The following is a 19,023-nucleotide window of genomic DNA, read 5'->3' as shown; positions in this document are numbered from 1 at the left end:
CAAAGAGAAGATATATAAATTCAGCGATCCTGAAATGAGGTACATTTCACTAAATCCCAGGTCATCTATATTTCATAGAAAACGATTATTTGAAATGTTAAATTATTTATCTATAATAAGATCTGAACCAACTCCACTTACAACTGTAATCAAATATTAAGGTTGAATTGTTACGCAGAAATATCATTACGGCTCAGTTGATGTATTTCCATTCATTATTTACACATCAGTTATTAATATGCAAAGATGCAGTAACCAAGAATGTGTCGTAGATTTCATAACTCATGAAATAGAGCACCCCCTGTGATTGACAGTAATAGACATTCAATAATAGAAGCCATGTTTTTATACAAATGTTGACACCAGAACGGAGATAAAAACTGTCACAGGCTAAAACCTGATATAACATTAGAGCAGCGAAAACTAAAAAAAGATTGAAGTTAGTAGAAAACACACTGTGAAAGCTATCAATGTAATTGGGGTTATAACTATAACACAACAGTGAAAAAAGTGATACAGCGAATCTTCAGCTTTCTATATATTTACATAGGCTTATCTTTCACTAGGGCTACAAGGCTTAGAAGCTAAAGCAAGATACTGGCTGTAACAGAGGAAACAGTGCTTTCATTTATCAAGAGTTGCTGCCAAAAGATGCAGTTGTGATTAATGGGTAACATGCGGTGCCAAACATATCTTGATTTCTGCTGGTGGCAGAGCTTGGAGTACCAACAGAGGCATCGACCTCTGCACTGGAATTTATCTTTGACTGGAATTCCCTACAATCCTACCAAGTTTTGTCTGTTAAAGACTTGACAAAATCATCAAACCTCCACCAAAATTTGGAACTTGAGATACAAAAGAAGTCCCTTATCAACTTTTCTGAAGCCAGACATTCAAAGCTTTCATAAGCACATGGAAGAGAGAAGCCCAACTTTACTGGAGTTGAACACACCCAGATAAGGACAACTTTACTGGGGTTGAACACTCCCAGAGATGCACAACTTTACTGGGGCTGAGCAGAGCAAGAGAAACACAACTTTACTGGGGCTGAGCAGAGGAAGAGAAGCACAACTTCACTGGGGTTGAACACACCCAGAGATGCACAACTTTACTGGGGTTGAACACACCCAGAGAAGCACAACTTTACTGGGGCTGAACACACCCAGAGAAGCACAACTTTACTGGGGTTGAACACACCCAGAGAAGCACAACTTTACTGGGGCTGAACACACCCAGAGAAGCACAACTTTACTGGAGTTGAACACACCCAGAGAAGCACAACTTTACTGGTGTTGAACACACCCAGAGAAGCACAACTTTACCGGGGCTGATCTCAACCAGGAGGCACAACTTCCCAAGGTGTTAGTCTGAACAATGAGTTATGCACAGCCTATCATCAGATGATCTGTACCAGGAGGCACAACTTTACATGGTGTTAGTCTGAACCAGGAATCAGGCACAACTTATATCAGGCACAACCTATCCTCAGCTTATCTGTACCAGGAAGCACAACTTTACAGGGTGTTAGTCTGAACCAGGAATTAAACACAACCTATCATCAGCTGATCTGTACCAGGAGGCACAACTTTACATGGTGTTAGTCTGAACCAGGAATTAAACACAACCTATAGCTATCATCAGTTGATCTGAACAAGGGAATATATTTTCTTGAACATATTTTAAACAATAACAGCACATCAGTTCACTTATCTGGGAATATCATTAGAAAGTAACTTCATTTGTAATTAACATTTAAAAAAAATGTTTTTTAGGTCATAGTCAGCACTATGTCATCTTCATCGCAAAGGGAATGTACGTAATTGCAAAACTACGAGAATTTACCTTTCCACTCGCTATGGTGTATTCTTTCATTTCTAAGTCAAACTGTTATAGTGTCATTACAAACAGACCTGCTCTGGTCCTAAATGACCCTCCTTCCACTCCACTCCCCATAAATCCCCACGGTACGTGCCACATGTTCGAGATTCCACATGTCCTGCCTGGTCAGTGGCTGGCCGCGCGGTCGGGGATCGTGTTCATGGCATATTTGGCATGCCCATCAGTTGTCAAAACTCTTGACGCAATGTACACACGCTAATCAATTACATAATTCAGTGCTAATTATGACAATCAATGTCGCATTTACAGGCTGTTGAGAATCAAGTTTACGTGATAAAGGTATATCAACGATAAGGCACTGCACAGCTTGAAGTGATTAGGAAAACATTCCAAGAAACCCTGCCTGTGATTTGCCGTGGCGTGAAATAAGCAATGAATAGTACATTTCTAACATAAACATTGTGTGCAAACGTTAGTTATGACAGTCCTTGTTTATAGAGAAAGTCTTGAACCTCGAAACACGCATAAATTCTTAATCAAAGTGACGTCATGTATTCAGTACCGACAATATTGACTGATGCTCAGGTGCATGAACAACGGACACATTTTGCCCCTCAATGATGAATCCTCTAACATGGTTAATATATTTTTAAACACGAAAAATGACTGAAAACAGTAAATATGCAACATTCCGAAAAACTAAAGCGAATATCTATAGTTACATATTAAGAGTAAATTCTTTACTGGAATATAATCAAAATGTGCGCACACATGGGACAAGAAACATTCAGTTATGCAGTCATGTGGTATGGTTAATCGAAACGCTTTCCAACAGGGAGGTTCCAGATAATACCCTCAACATAATTCCAAAGACAGCGCGAAGGCAACACTAGTGTTGACGCCGGTCAATTTTAGGCTGTAAAATTTGAGTTAAGGCGCACGCAAGCTGTTTTCTCGCGTTCCATTGCCTCGCGGAACGACTGACTGTGAAATACATCGGGAGATAAATCACTCGGTGTAAGTTCATCGCTATCTCTTCTGATTGCTTCTACAGTTCATCCACAAACTCTGACAGGCACAAGCAGAGGAGAGCAGTGTGTCGACCGCCATTAGGACAAGGTTTGGCAGGCCATTGCCTTATAGAGAGCACCCCCATCGCTATCAGTTTCACTTCCGCGTCTGGAGATGCCTCTGGTCTTCAGGTCTGGCAGACATGCACATTAGGTTATATATTGTATTGGTTTGCGATTTTCGCTAAGCAAAGGTCAGTGGTCGACATAAATATAAAAATACTACATATTAAAGGCATAGAAAAAGTGTTTTCAAGGTCCAGTTGTAGTGTGTAATTCACTTCCGTTATTGACCTACTTAATGTCTATATTTTAAATCGAGTGAGTGGGTGAGTTTAGTTTTAGGTCGCACTCAGCAATATTCCAGCTATATGGCGGCGGTCTGTAAATAATCGAGTCATTTTCTAAATCACACAGCCTTGTCATGATAGCATCATTTGGTGGGTAACCGTTAGAAACATGAATCGAATACATTGAGGAAAGTGTGTGTCTATATCGTAAAGATATTATGTTATTTAGAAAATTTGAAATATGATATCACATTATTAGAATCGGACGTTTCTTCAAGTGTCGCCTTTATCTGCAACATCTTAGTATATCACACTTAATATCCCATTTGGGGGATTGGCAAGTTTCACCTGTATGTATGACTGGCACATATGGTATAGCAATGGGTTTTTTATCATACATCGCATTTGTGTTTTTGATGTACGTGATTTATGCTAACTGACCAGGTCAAATCGGACCTTAAAAGATAAAATAACTACAAAATACACCGCCCAATGTTTGACATGCACACGCTTCAGCCAATGTTGTCTGATGCTCCTCGTCATACACTTTCACCCTGTTCCAGCACATATGTCATAACATACCCTCGGGTTCCGAGGATGGGTCTCAAGTTGCCACAGACTGCAGTTCAGCATCGTGTCATAAAGGCTGATTTATGGTATTCTGTTGTTAAAACATGATAGCCAAGTAATAAACTGCCTTTCCAGAGGGCAGATCTTCGAGACAGACTCTACTCCTCACAGACGGGTTATCACCAGAGGTAATATTACCGTTTTCAACATACGACCAACTATCACTGACATTGTAAGGAGTTCAATTTTCTTTGACTGTTAAAAAAGTCTAATACGTTTCTGGTGTGTTAGTGATTCTATCTTGTGTATAGACACAAGAAACCCTAAAACAGAACGTCTTTTCTTTGACCAGAGGCGAGAAAATTACCGAGGATTAGCCTAACAAATACTTTTGATATCAGTTACGCAAGATCAATTGCCCCCTGTTCATCGACACGATGGTTAGTAGACGTCCGCAGGGGCTACGGGGCATGTTATAGGGCTAAAACATTACGGTGGGCTCAAAGCTGCACGATTGAAAATTGAAATCCTAGAGCTTCCAAAGATAGGACGCGTGCCCTAGAGCGATCCATGCACTCCCCTCTTGAAACCCCCCGCCCCTCAGCCTCTCTCAGTGGGGGTATCATCTCTGCGAAGACACGCACGGAACAGATAGGCATCGGGGACCTGTCGCGACCCTGTAGAAAGTGCATGGAACTGTTGGTAATTGGGCGTTAGACCACGCTGACATCGACTCAAGCTGGACAGGGGCCCTATAACCCTTTGATATTGTTCTACAAAGCATACTCTTGCACCTGTGATCCCGACGCTGTAGCTCCCATATCCATAGGAGCCGACGTCCGCTCTTGGTTTCCAATTTCACCCAAGTCACAAATCTTTCAACATGAAGAGTACTGGCTAATGAATTCATTGATAATTATCCATAAGGCGACGGTGTAGCATATTACACACGTCGCTGATGGTAAAGACGTCCCTCTGCCATCAACGAAAAGGTTCCAGTTTAATCCAGCCCAACGGTAAATCATCTGCGCGAACTGAGACAGCCCGGTAACTGTGGTTCTCGACTCGTCGTAAGTCTTTCAACGCGATACACATACATTCAGCACAGGCAGGTGTACAGATATCTGTAACACTGGAACTAAAACACCCCGTCATATATCAGATTCACCACTCAACGACGCCATAACCTTACCAGATGATCAAACTTCTCTCCGTTGTGGAGAAATCGCGACATACGTTTCTCACTGTGATTCATCTGCTTACAAATACATCTTTACAGAACACCTTATAAACCTTTCGCAGGCGAAGAACGCTGAAACTGATGAGAAGTTTGGAAGGAACAGCATCAGATTATCTCATTAATTCAAACACTTGCCTGCCTCGTCGCTGTTTCTATAGATATGATTTTCATATCAGGTGCCATGCGATCCCGTAAGACGTGTTCGCTTGTGTTGGATAAGATGGTCTCCTATTCCGGTTTAACTGCACCCATATCGCTGCCTATTCCTTACCTCGCTTTCAAAATTGTGCCAATTTTTATGGAAAGTCATAAATCCTTGGAAATGTCATCGGGTCAAATGCTAATGCGTTTTCTGAACCATTCTCCTGGGTCTTTGTTCTTGCGTTAGATTACACGTAACCATAAAAAGCCATTCAAATATATGAAACCGGGGTTCGGTTTATGAATTATGATGATCCCGACTTGTTATCAGACCCGTGAAATTCTCATCGCACTACATGCATCAAATTCAGTCTCAGATGAGCCAATCCCCTGGCTATTCCGATCGGGAGAAATGGCTTCCATGGTGCTATGTTCTCAACAAACTTCTGATATTTCATTCAGTAATATCTTTTAACCACGTCAGGGTTTGGTGTTGCATCATTTACAACTCCAGCGACACTGCAGACCGTCATTACTTCTTAAAACTTTCAAAATCATTTCCTCAGTGATGGAGTTATCTCGCAAGTGAATGAGTTCAGTTTTACGCCGCACTCAGCAATTTTCCAGCTATATGGCGGCGGTCTGTAAATTGTCGAGTCTGGACCAGACAATCCAGTAGTCAACAGCATGAGCATCGATCTGCACAATTAGGAACCGATGTGTCAACCAAGTCAGCGAGCCTGACCACCCGATCCCGTTAGGAACCGTTCATAATTTATGGCTTTTTTTTTTGGATACTTTTTTTGATAATTTTTCTTGTTGGGGGTGGGGGGTGAGAGAGGGGGGAGAAGAGAGAGGATGATTTTAGGTGGGGTTCACCAATTTTGTTCTCGCGTGCTAGGAAGGGTCATAAATTTTGTACACACGTACTAGGGGGGTGTCATCAATTTTGTTCATCAAAGCATGTTTAAAATTATGTTTAGAAATTATGGGTAGGGGAGGGGGGTCATTGATTTTGAACATGACATGCAGGGGGGTCACTTATTTTGTACATAAATTTTAGGAGGGGTCATTCACATTGTACATGCTTTTCCATAAAAATCATCAAATCATCATCACCCCCCCTAGCCATAAATTATGAACGGTCCCTTAGTCGCCTCTTACAACAAGTATGGGTTACTGAAGCGTTCAGATGCTTGCAAGCGACCTGTTCAGAACTAACGTATATTTCTGTAGTAAAACCTGCATCTCTCAACACTTGGCATTAACTCTAGAAGTTCGCCTCTGTGTTTCGGAACAATATTGGAAACTTTTGAAAGGATTCATCAGGAAGACGACGTCCTGAACGAGGTTATGCGCCATCGATGGCAACGTCTCCCCGACGTGTTTCAGATTCTATTAAGTACCACCGATCATCTCCTTTATTGAATAAAGTAACGAATGTATACCCCATCCCTTTGTCACCATATGGAGAGGTGTTCCACGTTGTTGAAAATGTGGCCAAATTGCTACGTTTATTCAATATGCAAAAACCATTAACACAAGTGCAAAAGGTCAACTTGACCCAGAGGCCTATAAAATTCACGAGGTCAAATTACGGCCTAGAGCGGGACATGGTTTCAACGTGGTTCTAAAATGAAATCCCCGAAATTGAATATTTAAGACATGAATCACTTTCAAATTAAACTTTATTCCTATTTTTCATTATCTTAATTGAAAAAAACTAAGATGCACACCTAAATTGTTGATACACGTGCATGTTTTTTGTGTGTGTCGGTAATAAGTTCGTCTTTTACAGTGGTTTTATAAGTGTGTTGAATTTTTTTTGTTAACACACAGGACGTGTTAAGCGCGCAGTACTGGGGATTCTTTAGAATGAACAAAACCTGTGTTTTAGTCTGCAAGACAATTACAGCATTACGGACAGTGCGGTATCGTCTATTCCATCTAAACGATCGCCCAAGGCCCCTAATCTGGGCCTAGACGTTCTAGGGGGAAGTCTTGTAAAGAAATAAATCAGGATGCAATGACAAGCCATGTTATAAAAATTCATTTTGAAAGAAAACCCTGTGAGAGGTTCTAGGGTAACAATAGGCAAGACAAAAGGCATCAGTTTTATAACCGTCTCCGTGTTACACTGTCATCGAAGGATCAAGTGGCGGTGGGCATGTGAATTGTTCTCTTGCGGCAGTCATGATCCTTGCAATTAGTACTTCTTGATTTAGGTGATCCGGGAGTTTGAAACCAAGATTTTAATAAGACAAGTTAGTCATAAAATAGAGAGTTATCGGACTTACCTTCAAGGCCGGTCCTTTAGCCTCGTTATCGGGGAACACAAGTCGAAGAGCTTGACGTTTAAGGTCTATAAGGCAACTGTTACAGTTTTCGCAAAGTATCCCTCCCATGTTTCCTCCCCCACCCGCCCCAACTGAGGGCTGGTGGTAGCGATCGCCGTGGCTGTGACTGTTCTTCAAAGGTAAAATATCCGAAGAGGTGGCAAAACGTTTATCACTGATCGGAGAGAGGCACCTTGTAGAAGCCCTCTCGCTCCGGGGCGAGGCAGGTCGCCCAAATACAAAAGACACCTCATCCACTGGACCAATGGATCGTTTCACTACGATTTGGTTGGTAAGAGGTGACATTGTTCCCCTAATGGGATACTCCATGGTAGACGAATAGCCACTTTTGTCTGTCCGGTCACCCAAGTCGGTATCAACCACATGCGAGTAGTGCCTCTCCTTAAGGTCCCCTGCTCTTATGGACTGGGGGGCAACGCTCTCCCTGGTCGGGGAGATGAGTCTCCAACTGCCACTGTCTTCCTTGACGGGGGGTCCGCCGCTCGACACCCCACTCATGTTTCGGTCCATCTGAAAGGAAAAACAGATATTGTCAATAGTTGTTGACAAACTTCATCCGTCCACCGCTAGATCTAAGTTTAAAGTCCCATTGTTGTCAAAAGAAGATAAATGATAAAATAATGAACTATAAGCCCCCGTGTACACTTGTCCGCGTATACTAATCCTCCTTCACCCTGCGTTGGTCAGTGGTCTGGAAGCGCTCACTAAGAGGGGGACCGTCCCCAATAACTAACACTGTGCTTGCGATTATCATCCCAGCTCTTCACAAATACGCTACGTATCAAAGCTTTAAATATCTTTAATTCGCAGCCAGATAACATCTAATAAACACAAACCACAAACAACCGCTTAAGGAGATGTAAACATTCCTTGAACCCCTACAACGACCCTTAGCCCGTGGGAGAAACGAACACACACACCCTTTTGAAGTTGAGAAGTAAAATAACCTCCAATATGACACAAAGGTTAGGTATGATTTGACCAAATAAACAGATGTTATGGGAATCAAAACACTCTGAGAGAGTGGCATGATAAATTCAAGCGATATTGGTAATGAGGTGCCGTGGGCAAATTACCCAGTAACTTACGCCGCGTGATGCCACTGTGGGCATAGTTGGGACAATTAGACTATATCAAACTTGAAGACATCGCGGGATTTGACACATGACCAGATAGGCGGACCACAGGAGGGAGGGATGGTTAGTGTTAAATTCTGCCAGTGACACGGGTCGTATCTGTGCTGTCGCGGTCTCACCACGTGGACGTTTCGCAGATGTTGGGGACTAACAGACTTTGAACTAACATTTGGCTAAACAAGTTTCAATCAAAATCCAACGTTTGTTTGTTTGTTTTACGGCGGCCGGTAAACCATTGAGTCTGGACCAGACAATCCGGAGATTGATGGTGTGACCACCCATACAAACCGTCGGGGTACGATGACATCCATCAAAGAAGTATCCTAACCTGATCATCCAATCGTAGGCTAACGCTTAGTCTCTGAATATATATAGTTTGAGAGTAACAAATAAACCCATTTAATTGAAAATGAGACCCAGTGAACCGGAGGAAATCTAGACTTGCTTCATGCAGTGCTTTAGCATTGCAGGGAGGGCTGGACAGTAGGGGAAATAAAGTGGTCCGACTAATCCGATCTCTGTGGTTTTACCATCTGCATAACTTGCTGGGGACCAATTTTCTAACTCGAAATTCCCATGAGGGCAAAATTCAACCTCTGGCCGTCGCTGTTGTATGTTGAATAGTTGTCCTGATATAATCGCGAATGTAACTTGACGGTATAATCAAATAAGGGTAGATCTGATTCTGTAACCAATCGACGTCGTCGGAGCGTATAAACCAGTGGTCGAAAGCATGAGCATCGGATCACAGTGTAATGACATGATGTACAGGCAGACAGATCACACATGGGTTACTTTCTGGATTGTCTGGTCCAGACTCGATTATTTACAGACCGCCGTATGTGTTTATGTAGGGTATTGTCACTGTTTCTGCATGGAACGTTTGCGCAATAAAATATATTATCTTATAGCTGTAATATTGCTGAGTGCGGCGTTAAACAACAACCAACCTTGGGGTACTTCTACCATCTTGTCTCTTGTGTTATTCTCTATTATTCAAAATCACACACAGAAAGGTAAATGTTCTTATGGCACGGCTGAATCTGATTATAACTGACACGACACAATATCTGTCATTGCCCCTCTGACCCGTGTATCGAGCATGTAATAGACGAAGTAAAGACTCTGTTTTAGGTCACCCAACACATGTGTCAGGATGTTACATACTAGGCATCCTTGTGTCATGTGTCATCTCATCTGTCATCCAGGTGAGCTACAACAGACACCTGACTCTTATGTCAGAATGTAACTTACACGTGCACGGTCTGTTGTAGCTCACCTAGCTAACGGGCGGTGGGGTCGTCAAGTGGTTAAAGCGTTCGCTCTTCACGCCGAAGACCCAGATTCGATTCCCCACAATGTATAGTGTGTGAAGCCCTTTTCTGGTGTCCCCCGACGTGATATTGCTGCAATATTGCTAAAAGCGGCGTAAAGCTAAACTCACTTACTCACCAAGCTAAGCTACGACAAGGGGCAAGGCGTTCAAGTGAGATGACATAAAGTATAAACTACACAATTACGGAAACCACCTTGACATCATGAATGCAAAATACATTACCTGTACTGTCGCAGAATCCCTCGCAGTTTCTCCACGAAACACGTTCAACAACCATCCATTAACAAAAACCACTCTCTCCTGGCGTCAAAGGAAGGCTTTTTCAATCGCAATAATGCACCAAGTAAACATAATGGACGTTTTGACATCGCTATCAGCTGTAATATTTAACACGCATACATACCTATTTATCCCAACCATCCGCATGTTGTGACACTTATGTCAAAATAACCCATGATAACATTCCTCTGACCTCTGACCCTCTCGATAACTTGACAGCTATTTCCTGATGAGGGGGGATTATATCTAATCAACCTCTTTCCGAGTAATATTTTCAAAACCATATTTGACCAATATAAACGCTCTCACGGGTAATCTAAAGAGATATACACTTAATGCAAGTCGTAGATAATGAAAATTGCATGTGCGCGGAACGGACGTTCAATGGGTTCTTGTTATATAATATATGCGGTATCAGTTTATCTGGGCAGCTGGTTGTTAGTGAAGGCGTCAGAACACGATTAAAGACTGATACGGATTAAACGATCACATAAATCCCACATTCAATTTATAAATTTACATGTGAAGCCATGCAATAAACTTGATGGAAACGAAATGTCAAAAAGTGGCATCTTCCAGATATCAATGTGATTCGAAATTTTACGAAATCAGATAATGGTCTGAAATAGTTATTAGGCGTTTCCAAACTCGAAAGATTTAAACACAGATTTAGATAATTCTGACGTAAAATTGCGGCAAAGGTATTTATTTTTTATTCCATTTGATTTTGTCCATCAAAAAATTCCTATTTAACTGTGATGCATGAAACGAGTTAGACACTTGGGCTAATCAGGCCACGATCTCAGCTGGATAGGCCAAATTGTATGACCATTTCAAATTAACTGGTAACCAAGGACACAATGACTCATTTGCTTTTTTTCAACTTGATCAACTCTCAAGGTATTTCCCGGATAAAGTCCGTTTTTTCATGGCGTTTACTGCCCGGATTATTAGTCACGGTTAGGCAAGATGGACGTGTTTCAGCTCTCGGCGTTTGTGTACAAATTAACCTTCTCTCTTCAGCTAATGATGTTTTATCTGATAAACTTGGTCCTCATTTCCCGAGAGCAGCAGTGTTTTTGTTCGTTCTCAGTTGTGTTTAGAAGACACAATGACCATCATGTTGTCAAATAATGACATGGCCCGATCTCGATTTTTTTTCAAAGGCAACTGGCTGTGTAATTCTCCCGTGCACAGAGAGCTAACAATTGCTGTTGAGCAATGATAGTAAGTGTTATCAAATAATAACATCCAGACCCCCTACCCTTCCTTAACAATAACACTCATGTGCTCTGAAAACTTTCAATAATGACTGGATGTTGACTCGGAGTTGCACTAGTGATTGTGGAAGGTACCCTTGCTTGAAATTACATTGAGTAGGTCACGGCAAAGGTCGTTGGTTACAATACTTCATTACCAGAGTCTCCTCGGTTGGCGCGAACTGACATCTGTCGACAGAATATCGTCTGCTACAACGACCACCAAACGACAACTTAATGGTAGCGTTTGATTGACACTTACCGGAAATAAAACGCCTTTAGTCAAAGTATGGCTTCATTTGCTATTCTTAATGGTATTAGTTCATCCTTACTGATCTGGACGTACAATAGCTACACATTAATGTCAAAGTACGCTGTACTACCAGTGAGAATGGTGGTTTTATGGATTTAGAACGCTGAAGCGAATCCGATGAAAGTTTAAACCTTACCCCATTATGTATTGGTGTGGACAACCGCGTTCTAACCGACCATAACCATTTGTGTCAAGTATCGATGGCTATATTCTATGAAATGTGTATAATCAATTTAAGGATTTCTCAGGGAAAAGAATGAACAGAATGCGGCTAAAACCAAATAAGCACACATCACGTGCATTTTAAACTAAGGCGATTTAACAAAAATATACGGAGCGCATATAATTTTTTTTTTAAATTTTATTTTAAAAAATCTTTTTATTTGTTCCCATAATTGAGTACAAACATATAAAGTAAAGCAATAAATAAATGTACATGATCAAAGTTCATTGGGTTCAACAAATATGTTAGATCAACTGATAGCATAGAGAGAATATAATCCAGTAAAGTTATTCCCCTTCGATTAAAGATTAAGTCAGAAATTAAATGTTGAGAATAAAGGAAACCATTTGTCTGAAAATTTATCAAAATTATTGTTCCTTCTGGATATGAAATTTTCAACCGTATAAATGTCTTATATAATTTGTGTGTCTGAGATACGAAATGGCGTTAAGATGTAATGGGTGACCAAGCCAGCGAAGCCGATGGTAGAACAATGAAATCCTTGGAAATGTGTTCACTGAACGTATTTCCTCTGTGTCTCAAAATGGTCTGAAAGTTTAAAATTGAAGGGCGACAAGATATTCTGCAGATTTATTTTCATAAGTCATAAAAACACGGAAAGTGTTTATATCAGATATTTTTACGAATTGGCAACACCCACCTATCACGACCATCTGTTCGCCTCAGAGTTCTATCGTTAATCTACATTTAAATACAGTTAATTCAGTGCATCTGCACGGATATCTGTTTACAGAAAACAGCCTTATATTTACAGTATGACACGCAGCTATCAAACAAGTAATTCAAACACCATATCTTTGTTATCTTTATCAACATACATTTCATCAAATGTCTGATAATTACCGTTACCAACCGATGGTAATTAGCCTTCTTAATCAATACTGTAAAACAAACCATATGTTTGATCCAGACAACAATAAATCTGGGCTGTGATTAAGTCACGCTCCAGTTAGCTCCAGCAACCCTGACAACCTCCCTCAGAATTGATGTTTCACGCTTGGATGCGGTTATACGCTCAAAAAAATGTTTGCATTTTTTCACCGAGTGTCGATACGGGACGCAGGGATATCGATGAACTTTTTACACAGCACAAACGAACGACTTTGTGACCCGAGTTTATTATCACTGTGATTTACACGATGTCCCATTCTGATCCTCTTCAGCATTATGGTCAGAGTGGTGGTTTTTTTAAAATTTAAATGTTAATTATATCTAAAACTGATGCAATCAAATAGTTTCACCTGAGTTGATGGATATTCTGACATTGGTGCAAACAAACCTACAGAGAATACCGGTGGTGATGAATATTCCACATATTAAGTATACATCTAACGAATACAATCAAATGTTGTTTCAGTCACCTGAGTTAATAGATATTCCGACGTTGAAAACATACTTAAAGAGAATACGACTCTCAGGTCCTTCTTGAAAAATATTATTCATTCATGTGATAATGATAAAAACGTACATGAAATATCAGTAAAGACACGAGATCACGTTAATCAACAACCCTCGTCAGTGTTGAAGGAAGAGTAAAGCCGTATTAACTAACAGTAAGCCTTGATCAATACGCTCCTTGCAATAGTAACAGTAATTATGTTGGATGAGGAAATATCAGAGGTCGGGGCGTCATAAAAGATCAATTGAGTGATACTGACGTTGCAGCATCGTCCTAAGTCAATCTGGTACATACCTGCTGCGTCAAGGTATACCTGTCGACATTTGGTAAACACTATTCCTACACGAGGTGATGATGGAGGTTGTTTGGTGACGCGTGTGAGGACCTGTCACCTGGTAGTGCGTATCACTTCAGAATTGTTCAAAGTTACTTCAACAACAATACTCCTGTTAGTCTCGACTGTTAGTGGTGGTGGCTGGGTGCGACTATATCGGACCCCGTGCTACTGCTGGGAGAGTGGTCGTTGTTGTGGTGGTGTCATCCTCGGTTATCAACTGTTTTATAGTGTCATGCTAGTCTGTTAAATACCCTGGACCTGTTCTATACCATAGAGTTTTGCGTCTGATTCCAGTTACGCGAAAAATGCATTTCTATCAATTTAGATTTAGAGATGTGTTGAGCAATGTGAAATGTTTACAGATCAACTGTGCAGACTAGAACCATTCAAGTCTATGGTGGAGCGATGGGTTAGTCTAGTGGTTAAAGCGTTCGCTCGTCACGCGGAGACCCGGGTTCGATTCCCCACATGGGTACACAGTGTGAAGCCCATTTCTAGTGTCCCACGCCGTAATATTGCTGGAACATTGCTAAAAGCGGCGTAAAACCATAATCACTCAAGTCTATGGTTGTTGAATAAAATAATTAATTTAGTCATTCTGAATCCAAAAACAACGGCCAGTTTCAAAAAGTTCATAAAGATTTCTATCCGTTTCACTTTACTCCAGCAAATGTTTGGAACTAAATAATTCCCAACGTTCGCCTTGAGCCTAAATGATCCTAATTTTCACAACCCTTACAACCATCTCTCATCAACACACATCTACCTACTTTCGCTTCGTATGCAACAGACGCCATATAGCGGGAATATTGCTGAGTGCGGTGTTAAACAACAAACCAACAACACAAATATGCAACACCCACCTCCCCATCCACCCAATCTCACCACTTACCCACCTAGTCTCTCTTCTCTTCCGACTCTCTTTCTTCCCTGCCGACCCATTCCCAATTCGTAACCAATCAACTTTACTGCTCACCCATTCTCACTTCCCTACCACGATATGGCGGAAATACTGCCGTTGTGACTTTAAATTTTAACTCACTCAGTCCTTACAATCCTACTCTCGCGTCCCGGATAAGCTATCTCTTCCCTGCCAATCCACTTATTTTGCTACCGACTTCCACACCTACACATTCTCACTTCCCTACCCACCTATATATTCGTATTTCAGTACCCCAAAACTCTCACCCCTTAACCATCCACTCTCACATCCCGAACAAGCTATCCCTTCCAATCCATTTCATTTGCTACCCACTTCCCTACTCACTTCAAAACCTACCCATTCTCAATTCCCTACCAACCTATTCGTATTTCCGTTCCCCAAAACTCTCACCCCCTTAACCATCCATTCTCATTTCCATACCCCCCTATTCGTATTTCCCTACCCACCCACTCTCACCCCATTAACCATCCACTCCTACTTCCCTATCCACCATCTTTCACATCCCTACCCACCCAATCTCAAACGAATCCCCCTACCCTCACTCCCCTCTCAACCCACTCTCTGCTCAACCAACCCAGTCTTCCTAAACTATTTTACTACTCATCCATGCTTACCTCCCTACTCACCTACTCTCACGTCCCTCTGCACCCGTTTTCACCCTACGCACCCGCTTTAGGCCCCCAAATCCCCCATCACCGTCCTAACCCCTAACCATCCGATCCATCCGCTACCAAGGACTCAAGTTCTGTAATGGATTCCACACTCAACATAAATGTACTTGCCTTTTGCCGGGTGTGGAAATCACCGAACCCTCTTCCATCTGGGGTGGGCAGACAAGTCTCACTACCGATGACAGCACGATGGGATATTGGACTCCGATGGGGGACAGGGCTACCCACGCTGCTGCTCCCCTGACCCACAAAGAGAGGGATACCAGAACCGCGGGGGTTCTTGGTTTTATCCATGCCGGCCTTAATCTGAAAGACAACAAACAGCTCTGAGAAACTGACTCCAACATGCGATATTGTGTTACAGATATCATTTATATCGATTGAACTTACTATAATTAGAAAACAACACATATGTGGTTCAGCGTATCTGCACGTCGAGTACGTTGTTGAACTAACAGCCGCTGTCTTGGATACAACGACGCCGACACGACCCCAACGTGTACGTTAATTCTAGCGTCAAGTGGTGTCCTCGTGGAAGTGTGATTGGAAGTCTCAAGCCACTGTGTTGATTGGAAAAGTGAAGTCGTTTTCTTCGTAGATTAAAGGGATTCTAACCCCCACGGACTAAAATCCATGAGATCATCACCTACCCACTCAGTGTGAAAACATACTGATGCTTCCTATCTGCGGAGTAATATTCTCATCGATACAGGTCACTATCTCAGTTCTTTAATACTACCAACACATTCATCCACAAATGTGACGAAGGTAGGCCTGCAAACACCCAACAAATCACACTGCATCACAGACAATCAACATTAGTAAAGTACACTGTGCGCCAACTGTATATTATTGAATAGGCTTCGTTGTTTGGGGTCATGTTTTTTTCAGATCGCGCTCGCATGGCTATTGCTACTTTTCCGATGCCTATCGTCGCAAATTACTCATTCTGAGGAATAAAGCATCACTATGGTAAAGTCGAAAGAGTAACTGTGGCCTAGTACAATTAAACCTTGTACGATCACACTTTTCTATTCATTATCCCATAGTTCCCATCACTTGATGAAGCGCAGCAGTGTAATATCAAATGTCCAATACACCTGCATCGGTAACAACACATTCTAACCTGTGTATCAGGCCACAATCGAACAGGTCATTCGTGTGATCAATGATTTCCTGTACCTCACCGACGACCCGATACTGCAGCAGCACTTGCCCAGTAGATTAAACGTCAACATCCATAACGTCACGCATGAACCGCCACAATACATACACAGCGCACCATAATCCATTACTGCATTCACAAAGCACACCAGGTCAACGGTCAAGAAAAAGTCCAAGCGTCACCTGTAAGTCAAGTGCACTCCTTCCTTGAGGCGTTCGTACTGTGTCCACCATCCCTTGAATCGCACGTACAGTGTGACACAACAGACACTAGATCCAGACACTAGGCCCAGACATTAGGTTCAGACACTACACAGTATACCGTCAGCATAATCCCATGTCAGAACATCCACACTCTGCAGTATACGGGAAGACGGAGAAAAGGGTACTTATCTCACTACGCCATCAAGAAGCTTTCACGGAGCTTTATGTCTAGCCCGAGGGCCCTGCACTTGGGACGCAGCACAGGTGAGCTCACCTGACAGGTAGGGGACACTTCGGGGGAGCGGGAAGGGGGGACGGGACATTTCTTTGGCAGTGGCAACTGTACTGAAAATTATCTCCTCCACATTACCGTTCAGACGCTGTGCCTTTTGTTAGCGTTTTTAAGGAATCATTTTGGCCCCATATAACTACCGTCGCTTGACAGGCGTGTATAGCCTGACTTCAGTCTTTGTATTATTCTAAGTTGATGGGGGTAGTGAATAGTACATGATCAGGCGTCTTCAGCTCCAAACACGCTTCCTAATTAATGGCGAGAAACGAATTTCCTGGGTAGAGTTTGTTTTCAATTCAATAACTTATTAAAGCCTTTCTAAAGAAACGTCAAATTTGATTAGATTTGACAAGTATATCAGACATGATGAGCCATGGCTGGGTTCGGTCCAAGGATAAGGCTACTTGTGACATGCTATATAAATTTGATGAAAAAACAATTAATTTGAGGGGAATCTTAAATATTAAATGTCCTTCTTGGTATCATGCAAGGCCTGATTGAGAAATACGTTCTTTAAAAAATATCAATCTCCATTCTCTCTTAATACCTGTCAAATTTCATTACATCATTTCGGAAAAATGTCAGTTCTACTTTTGGAAGAAACCATTACTCAGGGGAAGAAACAACGATTTCAGTGGAAAATGTCTGGTATGAAATATTAATAATTTCTGACATCCCAAATCGAAATTCACCAGTGTCCTAATTTATTTTTTGTAATAAACAGACTTCAGCCATATTTCAATATCAATTGAATCCAACTTCGAAAACACAAAATGACTTCCGTTTACCAAACAAATCACAAAGGCATGACAGCCATAACCAGAGCAACCGAACCGTATTCAAACTGATTATTGACAATATTCAATGGCTTTTTGGTTGTTCGGTATACTTAATGTCGCCGCCCGTAGTCACAGTTTCCACCTAATTAATCATCGCATAGATAATAAATACGACACGAGACATCAATAAGTTTGCAGTCGTCGTTCCACGCTATGGCAAGGGATATAGGACACAGTTAATGAGATGTTTGATTGCTTAACTGGCGATAACATCACGTAGACATTGTACAGCGGACGGAGTCACGAGATGAGAATACCTGCAGGCAAACCGGCCAAGTAAATCAAGACTGTAATTATCCTGTCCAATTTTAAGAGGTTTGGTCAAAGAAATTTGAATTAATTGCAATTAAAGGTAAAGCATAATTCATGAAGGATAAGCATTTTATTGCACACTATACATGCATGACGTAATACTTCATAGTGCCTAGGAAGCGTCAGTTGTAGTATGAGCTAGATTTATGGTGAAGGTGGGGTGAGGAGGGGTGGGTGTCTTATTGTGTGACTGTTTATTTAGACGAGAGATATTTTGGTTTGTTGATTTACAATAGTTAACAATGTGTCTGATTTCCGATTGATATGTGCAGATTAGCCGTGATTATAGTTTTTGTATTTTTAGAGGTTTGATTGTTGTTGTTTTGGTTTTTTTGGTAGTTTTCTTTTGCTTTGATATTCTCGTTGATTGTTAGCGTAAGGCGTGGGACATATTCTTTTATCTTCTTTTCAGTTTATTTATTTGGTCATTTTGAGGCCGGAGGACATAGACTGTAGGTTTTGTTAAGAATATATCAGGACTTAACATATTCTCAGACTCTCAAGTTCTCTAAGATACGCTCAGCTATGACATTATCAACAATGAATGAGATTACGAATAAGTCGATAAGTAAATCATATAAATAAACAATAAAAATAATTTAGAAACATCATTTACAATTTATTCAACACAAACATATTAATTTCATATTTCACTCTAATCATTTAACATTATCAACAGAAATATGTGTGCAATTAACCCAGTGTTTCTCGTGTTTAAGTATGGATGAAAACTATTATCACACAACCCTATTGACATATATCAGAAAGTACATCAAGGTCGAACAGTA

The 19,023-nt window shown here is 41.3% G+C and overlaps 1 protein-coding gene across 1 annotated transcript in view; it reads right to left on the bottom strand.

The window, feature by feature from the left end:
- LOC124276132 (kinesin-like protein KIF26B) overlaps window positions 1-19,023 on the bottom strand; it is a 205,052-nt gene that overhangs the window by 162,740 nt on the left and 23,289 nt on the right. Inside the window, 2 exon segments of the mRNA XM_046711803.1 lie at window positions 7,448-8,017; window positions 15,536-15,730. Of these exon segments, the coding sequence (XP_046567759.1) occupies window positions 7,448-8,017; window positions 15,536-15,730 (765 nt within the window).

This window comes from Haliotis rubra, unplaced genomic scaffold, assembly GCF_003918875.1.
Source record: "Haliotis rubra isolate DU_JTF1 unplaced genomic scaffold, ASM391887v1 Scf206, whole genome shotgun sequence".
NCBI classification, from domain to species: Eukaryota; Metazoa; Mollusca; class Gastropoda; order Lepetellida; family Haliotidae; genus Haliotis; species Haliotis rubra.
The sequence above is the reverse complement of the archived record's forward strand: the minus strand, read 5'-3'. Positions and strand labels throughout refer to the sequence as shown.